The sequence below is a fragment of the Monodelphis domestica genome, chromosome 1 (genome assembly GCF_027887165.1).
Source record: "Monodelphis domestica isolate mMonDom1 chromosome 1, mMonDom1.pri, whole genome shotgun sequence".
Lineage (NCBI taxonomy): Eukaryota > Metazoa > Chordata > Mammalia > Didelphimorphia > Didelphidae > Monodelphis > Monodelphis domestica.
The window spans coordinates 501619878-501637026 of NC_077227.1; the positions used below are offsets into that span (position 1 = coordinate 501619878).

Sequence of the window (17149 nt, forward strand, 5' to 3'; positions counted from 1 at the left end):
TTATGGCTCCTAGATGTTCAGAATGCTTCAGAATGGAGCACCTTGAGGGGCAGCTAGGTGGCTTAGTGGGCTCAGGCCTGGAGACGGGAGGTCTTGGGTTCAAATTTGGTCTCAGACATTGCCTGAACTGTGTGATCCTGGGCAAGTCACTTAATTACTAGTGCCTAGCCCTTATTGCTCTTCTGCTTTGGAACTGATACTTAGTATCAATTCTAAGATAGAAGCTAAGAGTTAAAAAAAAATGTAGCACCTTGAAAGCAGAGTCTATTTGTGAATAATAGAATGACAAAAAACAGAACCTCACAAATGGTTCAAGAATCTTTCCTCTGATTCTTTGTATATATTGAAGACATCAGTATTTCCACTTAGGTTGTCCATTTGTTGCTTTTCATTTTGGTTACATAACCAGGCAACTCCATAGACTAGTCAGACATTTCTTGGATGCATTTCAAACGACTTCTTACAGGTAAGTCATTGTTTACATACTATGTAGCCTACATACATCTGCTGGGCTTTTTACAATCATCATCATTATTATTGTTCTTTGGGTCATTTGTAGTTTCCGTTCTTTTGAAAATATATTTAGGGGAAAATGAAGGTAATTTTTCAGTTCTTTTTTCATTTCCCGCCCCCAGGATGAGTCCACAGGAGAAATCACATTCTACATGAAGGGAGCAGATGTTGTCATGTCTGGTATTGTACAGTATAATGACTGGCTAGAAGAAGAGGTAAGAATTGGCCTGGGTTTGTTCTTTCTAGAATAAAACACAAAGCAGAAGCTACTAATAGCCTTCTTAAGAGAAGCAGCCCCCTGTTGCATTCTGGTTTATGAAAGCAGTCTCACAGCAGGAAACATAAGGCTGTAAAGAGCTGGGTTTCTAAAATAAAAAAAATGGCCATTTGGGAGCAGGAGAGCGAGCCCCAGAGGATCAGTTTCAGTGTCAGTTTGGCTCATTTAATCATTCTCTTTGTCCATAGCTGTTTTAATTTCTAGGATCCTGTTTGAAATTTTAAACTTTTCCCCAGTTTTTGAGGTGTTGTTTCTAAGAAAACTGTGATTTGCTATGGGTGGGGGGAGGGCACATTTTGCAGGTTTACAAGTCTCTCTTAATGTCAAACTGCATATTTATATAACATTTTAGTCATTAGGACTGGACTTTATTCCAAGTGTGTGGGCTTATTCAATAATAGTCAGTGATGACCTTTGTGGATTTTAAGTAAGAAAATGGTCATCCAGATGCCTAAATCACTACTATAAAGAATAGAAAGCTAGTATATGTGTAATCGAGAATCTTAAATTTAAGTTAAAGTAAATTAGTTGGACAAGTAGAAGGTGGAAGAGACATGGTCAGACAGCAGTTTATGAGAGAAAAGACCTACACATTCAGTATGATTCAGTAAATAGCATGATAGTTTAGCCCCACTCCTACCAAAAAAAAGCCCTAATATGATCTTAATATTTATTCATCCATGCACTCATTTATTCTTTCTATAACCATTAAAAAAAACACCTTGCCTTATATCTTAGAAAAATACTGAGTATTGGTTTCAAGGCAGAAAAGTGGGAAGGTCTAAGCAATGGAGGTGAAGTGACTTGCCTAGGGTCACACAGCTAGGAAGTGTCTGAGGTCAAATTTGAACCCAGGACTTCCTATCTCTAGGCCTGGCTCTCAATCCACTGAGCCATCCAGATCCCCCAGCACCACAGTTTTGAAGATATATTGATAAGTTGGAAGATATCCAGAGGAGAACAATCAGAATGGTGACAAGAGGAGGGACTCAAGCCAAAGTGTCCAAGGATTAGTTAAACAACTGGAGATGTTTAACTTAGAAAAGAAAAGATGTAGGAGGGGGTTGGGTTAGGGAAAATGGAATGAAATTATCCTAGCCTTCAGATATTTGAAGTGTTATTATGTGAAAAGGGGTTGTTCTCTGTGGCTCCAGAAGGCTAGACTAATACCAATGGGTAGAAGTTATAGAGGATCAGATTTTGATTCAATATAAAAGACTTCTTAACAATCCAAACTATCTAAGGAATAAAAAATGGTGTTGCCTTAAAAAGTAATGAATTAGAGGGCAGCTAGGTGGCTCAGTGGGCTCAGGACTGGAGATAGGTGGTCCTAGGTTCCAAGACAGAAGGTAATGACTCAAAAAAAATTCTTTGTCACTGAATATTTTGAAATAAAAGTTTTTTGTCTGAATATCAGGAATATTATGGAGAGATTCGTTTGAACTTCTCATAGGGTTCATATCACAGAGTTAACTTCCAATTCCAATTCCCTTTGGTTTTGAGAAAAAATTTTATACTAGACAACCCTCAAATTCTTCTTGGATTGAACAGGTCATTCTTTCTCTATTTTCCATGTTAGATAAACAAAAGAATATGTTACTATCTTCAGGGAAGAACTGTTTGTATATTCAAGATGCAGATGCAAGCAGGCTTCAAGTCACATAGTTAAGAAGCACTTGCTATATGTTAGACTTTTCTTGAATTTGATTATGGTCTTGTTCTCTGGCTACTTTTCAGTGCGGCAACATGGCCAGAGAAGGCCTGAGAGTTCTTGTGGTTGCCAAGAAATCTCTGACGGAAGAGCAGTATCAAGACTTTGAGGTAAGAGGTTTTACTATGTGAAACAGATGATCAGGACCCAAAGACTTGACAGCAGTGGGAAGAAGGGAGAAGCTTCTGTATAAAGCCATCTAGCAGCTCTATGCTTAAGGGACAATTCCTAAGGAAACCTTGAGAATAAACATGTACAGTCTACCTAGCAGAAATCATGTCTCATAGCTCGCTTTGTATTTAAAGATGCAAGAAGTAGAATATGTAATTGGCCGCCTTGTTTGGACACAGAATCAAAATGCTCTGGTGCTATGGCTGTTATGATGCTCTTTTGGTAGATAATCTGGGATGTGATATTTGAAAAGAATTCCAACAATTGTACGAATTAAAACAACCAGATTTTTTTGACAGCTACTCCATGTTAACCTTATTATTCTAGATTCTCATGCCTTTCTCTCAGGGGATCAGGAGTGTACCCTTCAGATAAATCAGTGGGCAGGTCTTTTGCTTCCCTTTCAGGCACGCTATGTCCAGGCAAAGCTCAGTGTTCATGACCGTTCCCTCAAAGTGGCAACTGTGATTGAGAGCCTGGAAATGGAAATGGAGCTGCTTTGCCTGACTGGAGTGGAAGACCAGCTGCAGACAGATGTGCGGCCCACTTTGGAGACCCTGAGGAATGCAGGCATCAAGGTAGGGCCAGAATAGCACCAGAGACTGGACTCTTGAATCCATGGCTTCTGCTTCTCACAAATAGTCAGTTCTTGCCAATTTAATTCAACAACTTGGGCACACACATGCAGGAACAGTGTGCTACACACTGGAAAGGTTTAAAAATAATGACAGCAATATGGTTTTTGTACTGAAATGATGTGACTCTAGTAGTGGAGCTATGACAAGCACTCAAATGACTAGAATACAAAATAGGACATAATTCAATTCAGCATTCCTTCATCATTTATTAAGTGTGTACTATTAAGTACGTGTGTTGTACCTGAAGATATGAAAAAACAACATTCCTCAAGGAAGTCTGAAGTATATATATATTATATAGCATCCTAAACTTGGAGTTAAGAAGGCATAGGTTCAAAACCTGTTCCTGACACTTAATAGCTGGGCAAGTCACTTAACAGCTCTGTGCCTCCGATTTGTCATCTGTAAAATGGAGATAATAGCATCTACCTTGCAGGATTGTTGTGAAAATCAAAAAGATATAAAAAACTCTGTAAACCTTAAAACACTATATAAAGGGCAACAAGACAGTTCAGTGGATTGAGAGCTAGGCTTAATAATGGGATGTCTTGAATTCAAATTTGACCTCAGACACTTCCTAGCTGTGTGACCCTGGGCAAGTCACTTAACCCCCATTGCTTACCACTTACTGCTCTTCTGCCCTGAAACCAATACATGATATTGATTATGAGACAAGGTAAAGATATTTTTTAAAAACTCATTGTTAGTATTAATTTAAATTATTATATTATGAAAGAAAATAGTGTGGGAAGTGAAATAGGGTGGGAAGTGAAGGGAGATAAAGGACAGGTTCAGATAAAGTGATCTAGGAAAATTTGAAAATGGAGAAATTTTTAGCTGAGGGAGTGGAGATCAGAGAAGGCAGCACAGAGTGAATGGTACCTGAGTTTAAAAGCCTTGAAGGAAGCAAGATACTTTCAGGTGTGGACTGGCAAATGTTTAACAACTGTCTCTCTGAAAAAAGATACATGACACACTTTTAGGTTTAATTTGCATCATTAACATCTCCTCCATTACTCTCTTAAGCCTTGACAATCAATAAACCAAATAAACACTGCTAACCTGATTTGAAGCATTTACTGATTTCTGAGGTGTCAGTGCTCATGCTGAAAATTTAACAGCCAGCCCACTGGTATGAGCTGGCTCCTGCCCCTCTGGATATTTTATTTATGTCCTAATTTCCAGGATGGAACACTATACAGAAGGCAGTTGATGCAGTGCCATGGGCTCTGTAGCTATAAGCCAAAGGAATAACTTCAAATATTTAAAAACATCCAGCAGAGGGAGTGTGAGATCAAATCTGTGATTAACTGAGGGAAAAAATTTACTATTCTTTTCCAAGATTCTGAGCAACTTGAGGATGTGGATGCATGTAGGCTCTGACAAACAGATGTTTTACCATCCATTTCCATACAGAAATAGGAACAGGATAAAGACCGAGGATTAAAACCAGAGTTCATAGCACTCAGATCATCACCATTTTGTCCTGCATTGGAAATGAGTAGTGTTGGCATGGTGTGAAGGAAAGGGCATTCACTCTTTTAGAGTCAAACCACTTGGGTCCAAATCCCCACTTGGCCACTTTTTACACATATAACTGTGGTCAAATCACTTACTTTCTCTGGGCCTTGGTTCCCTCATCTGTAAAATGAGATGGTTGGATTAGATAAGCTCTAAAGTCTCTTTTAGCACCAAGTCTAGGATCCAAAGATCTTCTGATCTTAGGGCCCAGGTGAAAGAATACCCAAATAACCTTTGAACTCATGCCAGGAGCACAAACGATGCCTGTTGTTCTCATGCCCTTCAGTGAAGCTCAGTGACCATTTAAATGTCTTTGCATGTATCTGTGGAGGGCAGCTAGGTAGCTCAGTGGATAGAGCACCAAGCCTGGAGTTGGGAGGACCTGGGATTGGATCTGGCCTCAGGCACTCCCTTTCTATAGGACCGTAGGCAAATCATTTAATCCGAATCTCCTACCTCTTACCTCTCTTCCATCTTAGAATTGATACTAAGACAGAAAGTAAGGGTTAAAACAAAACAAAACAAAACAAAAAAGATGAATGCATGTATGTGCGAATATATGTGTGTATGTGTTTCCATATTAGCTATATTCCATTGTTAACCTTCAGTTTACAAGTGAAGTTTGTTGTGAGTAAATAGCCAAAGAAATCCTGCTTTGCTCTCTCTCTTTCCATCTTCCCTGGTGCCCCACATTTCTGGCCTTGTCCCTGCTTCATCAGGACTGTTTTGTGTCCTTTCTCTTAGGCCCAAAGGGCAGTAATAGTTTAATCAGATAATTTAACTGGTATTTCACTTGCTAAAAATATGCTCTTTCTCAAACAATGAAAGGCTCTAATCTAGGTCAAATATCAGTAGGAGCAAATATTTCTACATGACTTTAAAGTAATTTGATGCCTTGTAGCAAACTTATAAGTTATAGAAAATATTATTATTCCCATTTTGGAGGGGAGGAAACTGAGGCTCAGAGAGAAAGCATTTTCTTAATTTAGATCGGACAGCAACCAAGGGGTGAGTCCAAGTTTTCTGTTTCTACACCCAATGCTTTCTCCACTCTACCATGCTAAGATAATCAAGGTTTTTATTTTAAGAGTGAATTGAAAACCAGACCAAGAGACCAGAGGTCCTGGGTTCAAACACTTCCTAGCTTTGTAACTTTGGGCAAATCACTTAACCCCCATTGTGTAGCACACATAATTTCCTGCCTTAGAACCAATACTTAGTATTGATTCTAAGACAGAAGGTAAGGGCTTATAAAAAAGGATGGTTAAAAAATGATGTCGACACTCATTTCTAGTACAATGCCAAAGGTGTGGAGGAAGCATTTTTTTGGATAGTCAGTCTCTTTCACTGTAACTCCTCCTCCTTGCCTTGACAATTTGAACCAGAAGAATGGCCTACTTGCTAATGTGGGGCTATCCCTGCACACAAACGGTCTTATTATGGGAAACTCCCCAGCTTCCAGACTCGTGAACTGGGGCATCTCCTGTGGTGAAGCCTTTTAAAACATCATGTTCTGAAGCAGGCAAATTGAATAGATCAGGTTTAGCTTAGTGTTCTTGGAAACTCAGCTGACGCAGGCAGCCTCAAAAACGAACTAACATGAGTCTCTTCCATGTTTTAATTTCAGGTTTGGATGCTGACGGGAGACAAACTGGAGACAGCTACATGTACAGCCAAGAACGCACATCTGGTAACCAGGAACCAGGACATCCATATTTTTAGATTGGTGAGTGTTCTGTCAGGACTGTGCAGAATGTGGTAAATGGGGACTTTTCCAGAGCATGTACTGAGTCTCCTTCTGGGGGGGTTAGGTTAGGAGAGAGGAAAAAGGGTTAAGAAGGACTAGCCAGAAGGTAGGGAAGAGAATACTTTGTGTGATTGGCTTAAGAGGAATTAAGTGGTGCCTGCAACCAACCAGGTGCTGAGTTGGTTGAAGGTAAAAGATTCTTATCCTGCCAGAGGGTTAAGAATAGCTTTATAGTTAGGTCATAAGGGATTTTTTTTCTCAATATATCCTTATCAGACATATCACAAAAGTTTTATTCCCCCCATTTTGGAGCTTAAGAAACTAAGGGTGATAAATCTGTCTCATGGCTAATATCAGTGCTAGGATCAACACCTGTATCTTCTGACTCTTAAATCTTTGATTCGACATCATGATGCTTTTGCTTTCTATTTCTCTTTTCTTTCAATTCTTTTTCTTCCTTCTCTTCCATTTCTCTCTCCTATCCCTCCTCCTCTGTCCCCTCATCTCTTCTTTTTTCCTTATCCCTCTTCTTCCTTCTCCATCTCTCTCTCCTCCTCTCCTTTCTCTTCCCCATCTCTTTTTCCTTCTCCCTCTTCCTCCATCTCTCTCCTCCTCTGCCCCCAATCTCTTCTTCCTCCTCCTCCTCCACCCTCTTCATCTCTTTCTCCTCCCTCTTCTCCATCTTCCTCCTTCTCTTCCATATCGCTCTCCTTTTCCTCTTCTTCTCCCTCATCTCTTCTTCCTTCTCCCTTCTCCATCTCTCTCCTCCCTCTCTCCTTCTTCTTCCTCTGACTCTCATCTCTTCTTCCTTCTCCCTCTTCCTCCATCTCTCTCTCTCTTCTTCTCCTATGCCCCCAACCTCTTCTTCCTTCTCCCTCTTCCTCCTCCTCCTGTATCTCTCCCTCCTCTCTCTTCTCTTCCTTCTGCTTTTTCATCTCTTCTTCTTTCTCCCTCTTCCTCATTTTCCTCCATCTCTCTCTTCTCCATACCCTCTCTTCTCCTTTTCCTCCTTCATCTCTTTTTTCTGCATGTGTGCATATGCATGCATGCACATACACATGCATGTATATATATATATATATATATATATATATATATATATATATATAGAGAGAGAGAGAGAGAGAGAGAGATCATTTTGGGGGTCCTTCTCTCTATAAGGGACTCTGTCTCTGGTATCACATGTACTAGATTCATTCCAAGGCAGCTTGACCCCAAAGAAGAGATTCAGTATTCTCCCTGGTTCTCTGGCATATTGTCCCGTATTCTGAAATACCCTTGGGAAATTTCTAAAACTAAAAGGTATATCTCTAGAGTTTCTCTAGTAACAAGTAATAGACATTCTTCTTTAAAAGGTACTCTGTGATATGGGAATCAGCCATGCTATAGTTGTTTTAAACACAAGACTCATAAGCTTGCATTAACAAATGCCAAAATGTAAAGCAAAGAGCCATCATCTGCATACTCTCCTATAAAGACAATTAAAATTATTTATATATTTTTAAACTTGTCCCTTCTATCTTAGTATTAATTCTAACACAGAAGAGTAGCAAGGGCTGTGCATTTGGAGTTAAATGACTTTCCCAGGGACCCACAGCTAGGAAGTGTTTGAGACCAGATTTGAACCGAGGACCTCCCTTTAGGCCTGGCATTCTATCTACTATGCTGCCTAGCTCACCCATAAAGGCAACTTTATGGAGCTGCTGAAACAGATGTTTAATTTTCTCTCTTGGATGTCTGAGTTGTAAACAAAGTTTGGATTACCCAACCAGCTGTGACTTTTCCTGGTCCTTCAGATAAAACATCATCTTGGGGGTGGTGATTGTCTTCCTCTGAAAAAATGGTGTAGTCCTGGGAATGGCTCATGAAGTTACCATCAGGGATAGAAATATCCATTTAGTAAGATCCTTGGTTATTGACCTTTTTTTTGGCTAGGGTAGAATACACATGCACATATACATGCTTTCCTTTTTTTAAAGAATAGATTAGAAATGGGAACTGGTCCCCTGATTTCTTTAGTACAGGGAATCTCTGGATGAGGAATCTCTTCCTGCCAACATTGGCTGGCACTTTCTCTGCAACTTATAGTCTTAGAAAGTTGCTTGACCTCCCCCTGACTTCCTTTATGTCCCAACGAAAATCTCACCTTCTATAGAAACCTTCCTTAACCCCTCTTAATTCCAGTGCTTTCTCTAGGTTAATTATTTCCTGTTTTTCTGTATCTAGCTTGCTTTGCATATATTTATTTGCATGTTGTCTCCCCCATTAGATTGTAAGCTCCTTGAGGGCAAAGTCTTTTGCTTTCAGAGCTTAGAACAGTGCCTGGCCCATGGTCAACACTTAAAAGGCTTGGCTTGGGTCACATAGCCAGTGTGTGTTAGAAATAGATCTTGAACCCAGGTCAACTCTCTATTCATTAAGCTATGCTACATTTCCATTTAGAAAATCTATGCATCCTGTGGAATCATAGAATTGGAAAGTTGGAAGAGCCCTGAAGTCAGGTCATTTAATTCAAGCCACTTCTTATAGTGGGAAATCAGGTTTGCAATAGCCCAGAAAAGTGGCCATGTCACCTCTGCCTAAAGGTCTCCGGTGACAGAGAGGTGCTTGTATTGTTATTTGTGGGAACTGACCTATGGGTAGATGGCAGAATCCTTGGATTTAGACTTGTAATAGACAGGCTTATCCAGGGCTGTGATAACAAGAAACTTTAGATTGGTGAAGTCTAGTGAAATGACCTAGAAAGGCCATAGATAGAGAAAACAACCTGACCTTGGGGTCAAGAAAATCTGGACTTTAAGTCCCACCTCTGATCCATCCTGGTCCTGGGTCACTATGGGCAAATCTCTTAACTTCTTGGGGTCCCAGGAAATTCTCTTAAGACTAAGTTAATTGGCATTCAGTATCAGTGGAAGGATTTCCTTACAGGGATTTCTCCATACTGATGAAATCATAGATTTGGATTTTCTACCCACCCCCTTCACACACACATACACACACACACACACAATCTCCCCAGTGACCCAGGAAGGTTACCTCCACTTGTTCTAAACCTCTAGAATATACTTGGTAGACTTTCTAGTGCTAAGAATTTGGCATTGGATTAAGAAGTCAGAAAAACAAGTTTGTACTTAAGCTAGGATCTAGAAATCCTCCATAACTGAGTCCAAGCCAACAATCCTGAGTTCGGAGTGACTCTAAATATTTTCTTGCATTAGAGCAGGTTCAAACCATCCTTTTGAGACAGCTAGGTGACTCAGTGGATAAAACACTGCTTCTGCAGTCAGGAAGACACGAGTTCAAATTTGATCTCAGACATTTAACTTTTATTTTTGTCTTGGAGGCAGCAAAGTGGCTTAGTGGATAAAGTGCTGGGACTAGGGTCAGGGAGACCCGATTTCAAATCCTGCCTCAAACACCTATTAGTTTTGTGACTCTGGGGTGAGTTAATTAGCCTCTGTTTGTCTTAATCCACTGGAGAAGGAAATGGCAAACAACTCTAGTATCTTTGCCAAGAAAATCCTTTGGATAGTGCTGACACGCTATGGTCCCCAGCCTTACAAAGAGTCAGACATAACTCAACAACAACAACAAAATCATCCTCTTAGGTTTAGATACTCTTATCTGTCAATGGTGGGTTTCCATGTGTACTCTGAATCATCTATATTCTGAGGGAGATAAACATTTAGCAATGACCAAAATCAAGCATTATGCTGAATATAGGAAACCTTTCCTGATCCTCCTGCTTTTTAGTGTTCTTTTTCATGAAACTATTTTGGCTCTACATATCTGTTAATGTGTACAAATCCATCATTCTAGGAAAATGCAAACTCCTTCAGGGCAGGTGCTGGTATTTTTTTTTAATGTCATATTTTCTTTGTACCTCTGATACCCACCACAATACCTTACTGTATTGATTTGATCAGCAGCCCACATTTATACAGCATTTTCACACTTAAAAGACATTTCACATTAATCATTTCATATGATCCTTACCACGACCTTGTGAGATACATAACTGGGATGTCATCATTCCCACTTTACAGATGCAGGAATGAAGATTTAGAGAATTGCAGTGGCTTGCCAAGGGTCTCAGAGCTCACAAATAAGGGATCTGGGATTTGGGACTCTTAAGACCAGTTATTATTTCTCTTCATATGACACTGTGCTGCTTCCTCCTACTTTTTCAGATTTGGGATAACTGAAATTGTAAGAAAATGGATGTGAAGGTACACTTGTTCTGCACATTTCACACAGAATTTTATTTTACAATCTTGTACCTTTAAAAAAATGAGGGGAGCAAGGAACTCATCCTTAGCCTTGCAGAGATGGTTAGAGCCAGGGATTTGTTGATTTAGGTACCATATGCAAGCATGGTGCATTTTAAGATAAAAGTATTTGTTTTACTAGCCACTTCTCTGGAGCATTGTTCTTCCCTATTTGTTCATTTCCAGGTGACTAACCGGGGAGAAGCACATTTGGAGCTGAATGCGTTCCGCAGGAAACATGACTGCGCCCTGGTGATCTCTGGTGACTCCCTGGAGGTAGGCTCAGGAATCTTTGGGAACAACGAAGGTCAAGTCATGAGAGTATAACTAGTCCTGTTTTTGTTGTGAGAGATAACTGTTTCGGGTTCTCCCACATCAGGTGTGTCTGAAATACTATGAGTATGAGTTCATGGAGCTGGCCTGCCAGTGTCCAGCAGTGGTCTGCTGCCGCTGCGCCCCCACCCAGAAGGCCCAGATTGTGCGTCTTCTGCAGGAACGGACGGGGAAACTGACCTGTGCTGTAGGTAGGCATTTTTAAGTCTGCAGGTTCCATGCCAATCAACTTCTCCTTTATCTGAAGAGGCAGAACATCTACATTTCAGTCCAGATCTACCATTTACTAGGTTTGGGTCTTTCAGCAACTTGCTTTATTTTCTCATTCAATAAACATTTGATATGCACATAGGGTGTGCAAAGGAGTGGATTAAGTTCTGGGGAAGTTACAAAATTTAAGTAAGATGAAGCCCCTACACGCATAGAACCAGTCTAGTAGGAAAATAAGATATCAGCAGAGATAATGAGAATATCCAGTAACCTATGTCAGGTCCATTAGAGTTTCAAAATAAAATAAAGTGATGTCTGTTTAAGGAAGAAGATGGTACATTTGGAGGGAGTGGGACAAGTGAAGGAGTTGGAACATCATGACAGGCTATAGCATCTGAACCGCACCTTACCTCTGAAGCCTTAGTTTCTATATCTGAAACACAGAGATACTACTTGCACTACTTACCTCAAAGATTTATTTACCTTAAAAGAAAGTGTTTTAGGAAGAAGAAAGTATTAGAGAGAAATGTATGCTGCTATTATTATTCTTAACATTTTGGTATTCAAATTTTAAAAGTTGGTGGGATAACGATATTGGTGATGCTGAATCATTTAGATAATTATCAGATCCCCCCAATTCATTGGTTAATAGACCCAGTTCATGCCTGAGCATTGAAATATTTTCAACATCCAAATTTTCACCTTCCAATTTCTTGTTCTGGTTTTTAAGTAATTCTCTTTACAAAGAAGAAAAAAAAATTTGAATTTGTGCTTAAGGCTAAACATCCTAGTAAAAACATTTTAAAATTCTTGATTTATAGTTTCTAAGCTTATGTTTTTATTTGATGAAGAGCACTAGGTGCACATTTAAAAAAAAACCCCACTTATCTTCCAGCTCAGAATCAATGCTAAATATTACTTCTAGGGAAGAAGATCAGTAAGGTCTAGGCCAAAGGGATTAAGTGAGTTGCCCAGTGTCAGTCACATACTTAGGAGTGTCTGAGAACAGATGTGAACTCAGGATGATTCACCAGGCTCTCTATCCACTGAATCACCTGGCTGCCCTGGGTCCACATTTTGAATGAGGCCTCTTATTGGCACTTAGAGGTACCATGGCTAGAGGGCTGGCCTCTGAGTCAGGCAGCCTTGAATTCAAATTTGACTTCAGACACTGACCCTGGAAATGTCACTAAACCTGTTTTAGACTCATTTTCCTCATCTATAAAATGGTGATATATAATAGCACCTACCTTACAAGGGTTGTTGTAAGGATTAGACAAATTAATATATGTAAAACTGAGTCTAAAGTATTATATAAATGTTAGTTACTTTTATTGTTCTAGATACAGGAACCCTGTTTTCTGATTATTCCTAACTTTCCGTCTTTTTTTTTGTGCAGGTGATGGAGGCAATGATGTTAGCATGATTCAGGAATCTGATTGTGGTGTAGGGGTAGAAGGAAAGGTAAGTGACTGAATAAATGCTTTTTTTTTTTTTGTTTGGCTGTTCACTGAATCTTTCTGTAGCTGAATCATCATCGGGGTCTTGAGAATGGCATTAGGGTTAACTGGGTAGCACAATGGATAGAACACCAGGTCTAGATTTGGGAGGATCTGGATTCAAATGTGACCTCAGACACTTCCTAGCTGTGTGACCTGGACAAGACACTTAATGAATTCATATTTTCTATTTCTTATGACATAAAAATCTTTATTATATTAATGAACTACAATTGTCTCAGTCAATCCCTAATTGGTAGACTCGTGGATTATTTCCAACAAAATATTTTCATACAGCTAGACCATTTTTTTTTCCAACTGATAACCTTCAGGGTAGGTATAGTCTTATTAGTGAGATCACTGGGTTAAAGGGCAAAAAGAGTTTTACATTTGAGAAGAGCCCACATTTCCTTAGGGAAAAAAATTGAGCTAACTCATAAGGTATTGAATTTTTTTTTTTAATGCATTACCCTTAGAGGATTTGGAGCATTCAGCTACAGGTTCTGGGGTTGGCTTTACTACTTAACATTTATTGCTGTATCTAGTTATCCCCCCAAATTGTAATTGACTTGTAATTCAGAATGTTTTTATTTAAATTACCTCTGCTTCTTAAGCTTAACTTCTAAGTTAGACCACCTACCATGTGGAGTTTGAAACCAAAGAACTAAGGTTTCTTCATTGAAGTTTCTCAAAAATTCCCAAAGAACGTCTTGTTTTTTCAATTAAAAAAAAAGTTTTTACCCTGACCTCTTGTGCTCTAATGGTGCTCAATTTCATTGGATTTTAGGAAGGAAAACAAGCATCTCTTGCTGCAGATTTTTCCGTCACTCAATTTAAACATCTGGGCCGATTACTTATGGTTCATGGAAGGAACAGTTACAAACGCTCAGCCGCCCTCAGTCAATTTGTTATCCACAGAAGCCTCTGTATCAGTACCATGCAGGTAAACAGAATCTTGGGACCTTTTTGTGTGTACATCTTGTCCACCAGAGGTACCTGATCAATGGATGTTGAGTAAATGATTGACTTAGGTGGGAGCTGCTAATTTAAAAAATATTATGGACACTATGAAAAGTACGAAGCCAGAAGAGCCTTTGTTTTTAAGTCTAGCCAAAGACTGTGTTTGCTGCCTAAGAATATGTGAAGAGGAGAGGTTCCTTGCTGGAAGGTTGATCACGTAGTGAGGAAATTTTTCAGTCACAATAGTTCACAAAGATTAAGTTGTGAAGGAGTTAAAACCTATGTTCCTGGAGGAAGAACATTCCCATTGGCGCAGAGAATAGGTTATGAATCTCTTTGCTTGTGCATTGGATGGGAGCCATAGGAAAGGTATTTAAGGATGTGAGTCAAGCCCTTGAGTACCATGTCAAATACATGTCCCCTGAAACATGGCAGCACATAGATGCAAGCTAGGTCTACGGAATGCTGCACTCAATAGTCAAGAAAACCTGAATTTGAATTCCATCTCAGACACATAACTAGCTGTGTGACACTGGACAAGTTGCTTACTTCCAATTTCCTGTTTCTTTATCTGTGAAATGGGAATAATAATGGCATCTACCTCAGAGGGTTGTTGTGAGGCTCAAATGAAATAATATATGTAAAGTACTTTTCTAACCTTAAAGTGTTATATAAATGTTGGTCAATCTCACTGTTATTCTCATTAATATTCTAACATAGAAATAGTTAGGATTTGGTACAGAGAAAAATGGCCCACACTAAAGAAGCCACAGTTACCTATCTTGGCTTTTACACCCATAGCAAGGTCAGTCCAAGGAAAAAAGCCAAACTTTAAGAGAATCACCAAATTCTAGGAGTTTAGTGGTGACTTCTGAGATGTGTGGGGAGAAGAGGGCAGATGTAGTTATCCAAAGTCGGTCATTGTTAGATAGAAAGGGAAAAAAATATGGGAATGTCAATCACTATACCATATAGCTACCCTGACTAAGAGATATAGCTTCTGGATGGTGGATAAGTCATTGAGTTTCTAGAGAACTTCTACTTTAAAATGGGGAATATTATTGCTTGCTTTCCCCCCTTATAAGGGATAGATTTAAATGTTGGGTGTGCAGAGCACTTTGAAACACTATAAACATGAGATGACATTATAATTTTTAATGATTAAGTCTTATATGACTATCATATTGTCCTTCAAAATGGAAAATCAGTAGTTAGTGTGTAATGTATGTGATTGCTCAACTTCTCTTCTACCCTAACACAATATTGATTGGCAAATTTGTACATATATCCATTACATTTGTTAATATCTTGATTGTTATTCATTGATGATAGCTTTTATTTTTGTAACATTCATAAAACACACATGCATGTGTTTATAATATGTCTATGTATAACATACATTATATACATTTTCAGTCATTTCTTCACTCACGTCTGATTCTTTGGAACCACATTTGATATTTTCTTGGCAAAGATACTGGAGCAGTTTGCCCTTTCCTTCTCTAGCTCATTTTACTATAGGTAAACTGAGGCAAAATTAAATGACTTGCCCAGGGTCACACAACTAGTAAGTATCTGAGGTCAGATTTGACCTCAGGAAGAAGAATCTTCTTGACTATAGGGGTCTAGCACTCTATTGTGCCACCTAACTGCTCACACACACACACACACACACACATATGTACATATATATATATATATATATATATATATATATATATACATATATATTATACCAAATGTAGGTATAATATAATTATACACACACATTTTCCTCCTAATAACCTTGTAAGGTAGTATGAATTTTATTATCACAGTTTTGCAGATGAGAAAACTGAAGCTTAAGTCAAAACCAGGATTCAAGTTCAGGCTTTTGATTATAATTTGGTACTCTTTCCACTATACTATCCTGTCTCTTATCCATTTACTTGGAGGGGAGGTGTGGGGGAAGGAGAGGAAGTCACAATGGGGAACCCTCAAATTGATTTTCATCAGAATTCTCCAAATCCAAACAGCTGGTTTGGTTAGTCATACCCACATCTGTGTCTTTAATTTACATTAACTTAAGCATTGAGCTGGACAAAGCTATGTTTTTAATCATTTGGAAATTAATCTGTCATCACTGGATGCACATAGAGAATCTTGGCTTGATGAACTTAATTCTCCATTGTCCATATGTTTCTAAGAATTCATGTAATCCCCCACCTTTTTTGAGTCTCAGGATGGAGAATTGCATATATCAAAACTAAAGTATCAATACCTGATAAATATATTAGGGTAACTCTATGAGTATCCAGCATCAGGGAATAAATGAATTCTTCTTCATTGGTTGGATGTGATTGTGATTTGTTTAAAAATCAATGGTGAGCATTGGGTATACTGCTTCACTTTGCCCAAAGGGTCCATTAGAAGATTCATGTACTCAGATGAGCAAAACTACTTTTGACCTAGGTGTGGTTATAACACAATTTCTATAAACTTACAGCTCTATTTCATAGAATCATAGGATCTTGTGGGTCTAGAACAGGGGGAACCTCAGAAGCCCTCTAGACCAATCGATCACTCAACAAATATTTTTTAAATGCTCCACACATGTTAGGATGGGTCCAGAACTGTCCTCAAAGCCAGCTCAGCTTGGGTTCAGGTTCTGCCCCTGATACATACTGTGTGGCCTTTAATCTCCCAGTGCTCTAGGCAGTTCTCTTAAGATTTTAAGTTGTAGAAAAGGCACTGACATGCTTTAACGGAGGGAATGTCCTTACTTGGGAGTTCTCTATACCAGTGAAATCATAGGTCTAGTCTATATGTGCTGAGTGCTAAATGCTAGAGATGCAAAGAAAAAGGCAAAAATAGGTTTAAATTTAAGGATCTTAAATCATAATGGAAGAACCTTAGGTCCAGGGAGTCCAAGTTACTTGCCCAGATTCATACAAGTCATATCAGAGCTGAGATTTAAACCCAAGTGCTGTGATTCCAAACCCAACACTTTTCACTGAATGATACTGACCTTTAGTTAAAAGACATTCCCATAGGGAGTAGAAGACTTTAGTGACTAGGGAAGGATTGTAGCTGATTGCTGGAGTAATTTGGAACGCTAGTGTCTGTGTCGCTCATTCTCTCTGTCTGTCTCTCCCCCCTTTTATCCTTTCTCCCTCTTTCTCACTATCTGTTACACACACACACACACACACACACACACACACACACACACACACACAGAGGAGTATATATGGATTTCCCCTTTCTTATCTCAGGAAGTGAGAGTTGGCTGTCTTTGATTTAGAGTCATTTCTAGGAACAA

General features: G+C 39.1%; 1 protein-coding gene across 4 annotated transcripts in view; it reads left to right on the top strand.

The window, feature by feature from the left end:
- Window positions 1–17149, top strand: part of ATP9A (ATPase phospholipid transporting 9A (putative)) — a 155113-nt gene that overhangs the window by 118895 nt on the left and 19069 nt on the right. For all 4 annotated transcript variants that reach the window (XM_001369149.4, XM_007475725.2, XM_007475723.2 and 1 more), the window contains 8 exons: window positions 636–728; window positions 2528–2611; window positions 3080–3250; window positions 6459–6557; window positions 11033–11122; window positions 11226–11370; window positions 12789–12853; window positions 13676–13831. In XM_001369149.4, the coding sequence (XP_001369186.2) occupies window positions 636–728; window positions 2528–2611; window positions 3080–3250; window positions 6459–6557; window positions 11033–11122; window positions 11226–11370; window positions 12789–12853; window positions 13676–13831 (903 nt within the window). The remainder of the gene's footprint in view (window positions 1–635; window positions 729–2527; window positions 2612–3079; window positions 3251–6458; window positions 6558–11032; window positions 11123–11225; window positions 11371–12788; window positions 12854–13675; window positions 13832–17149) is intronic.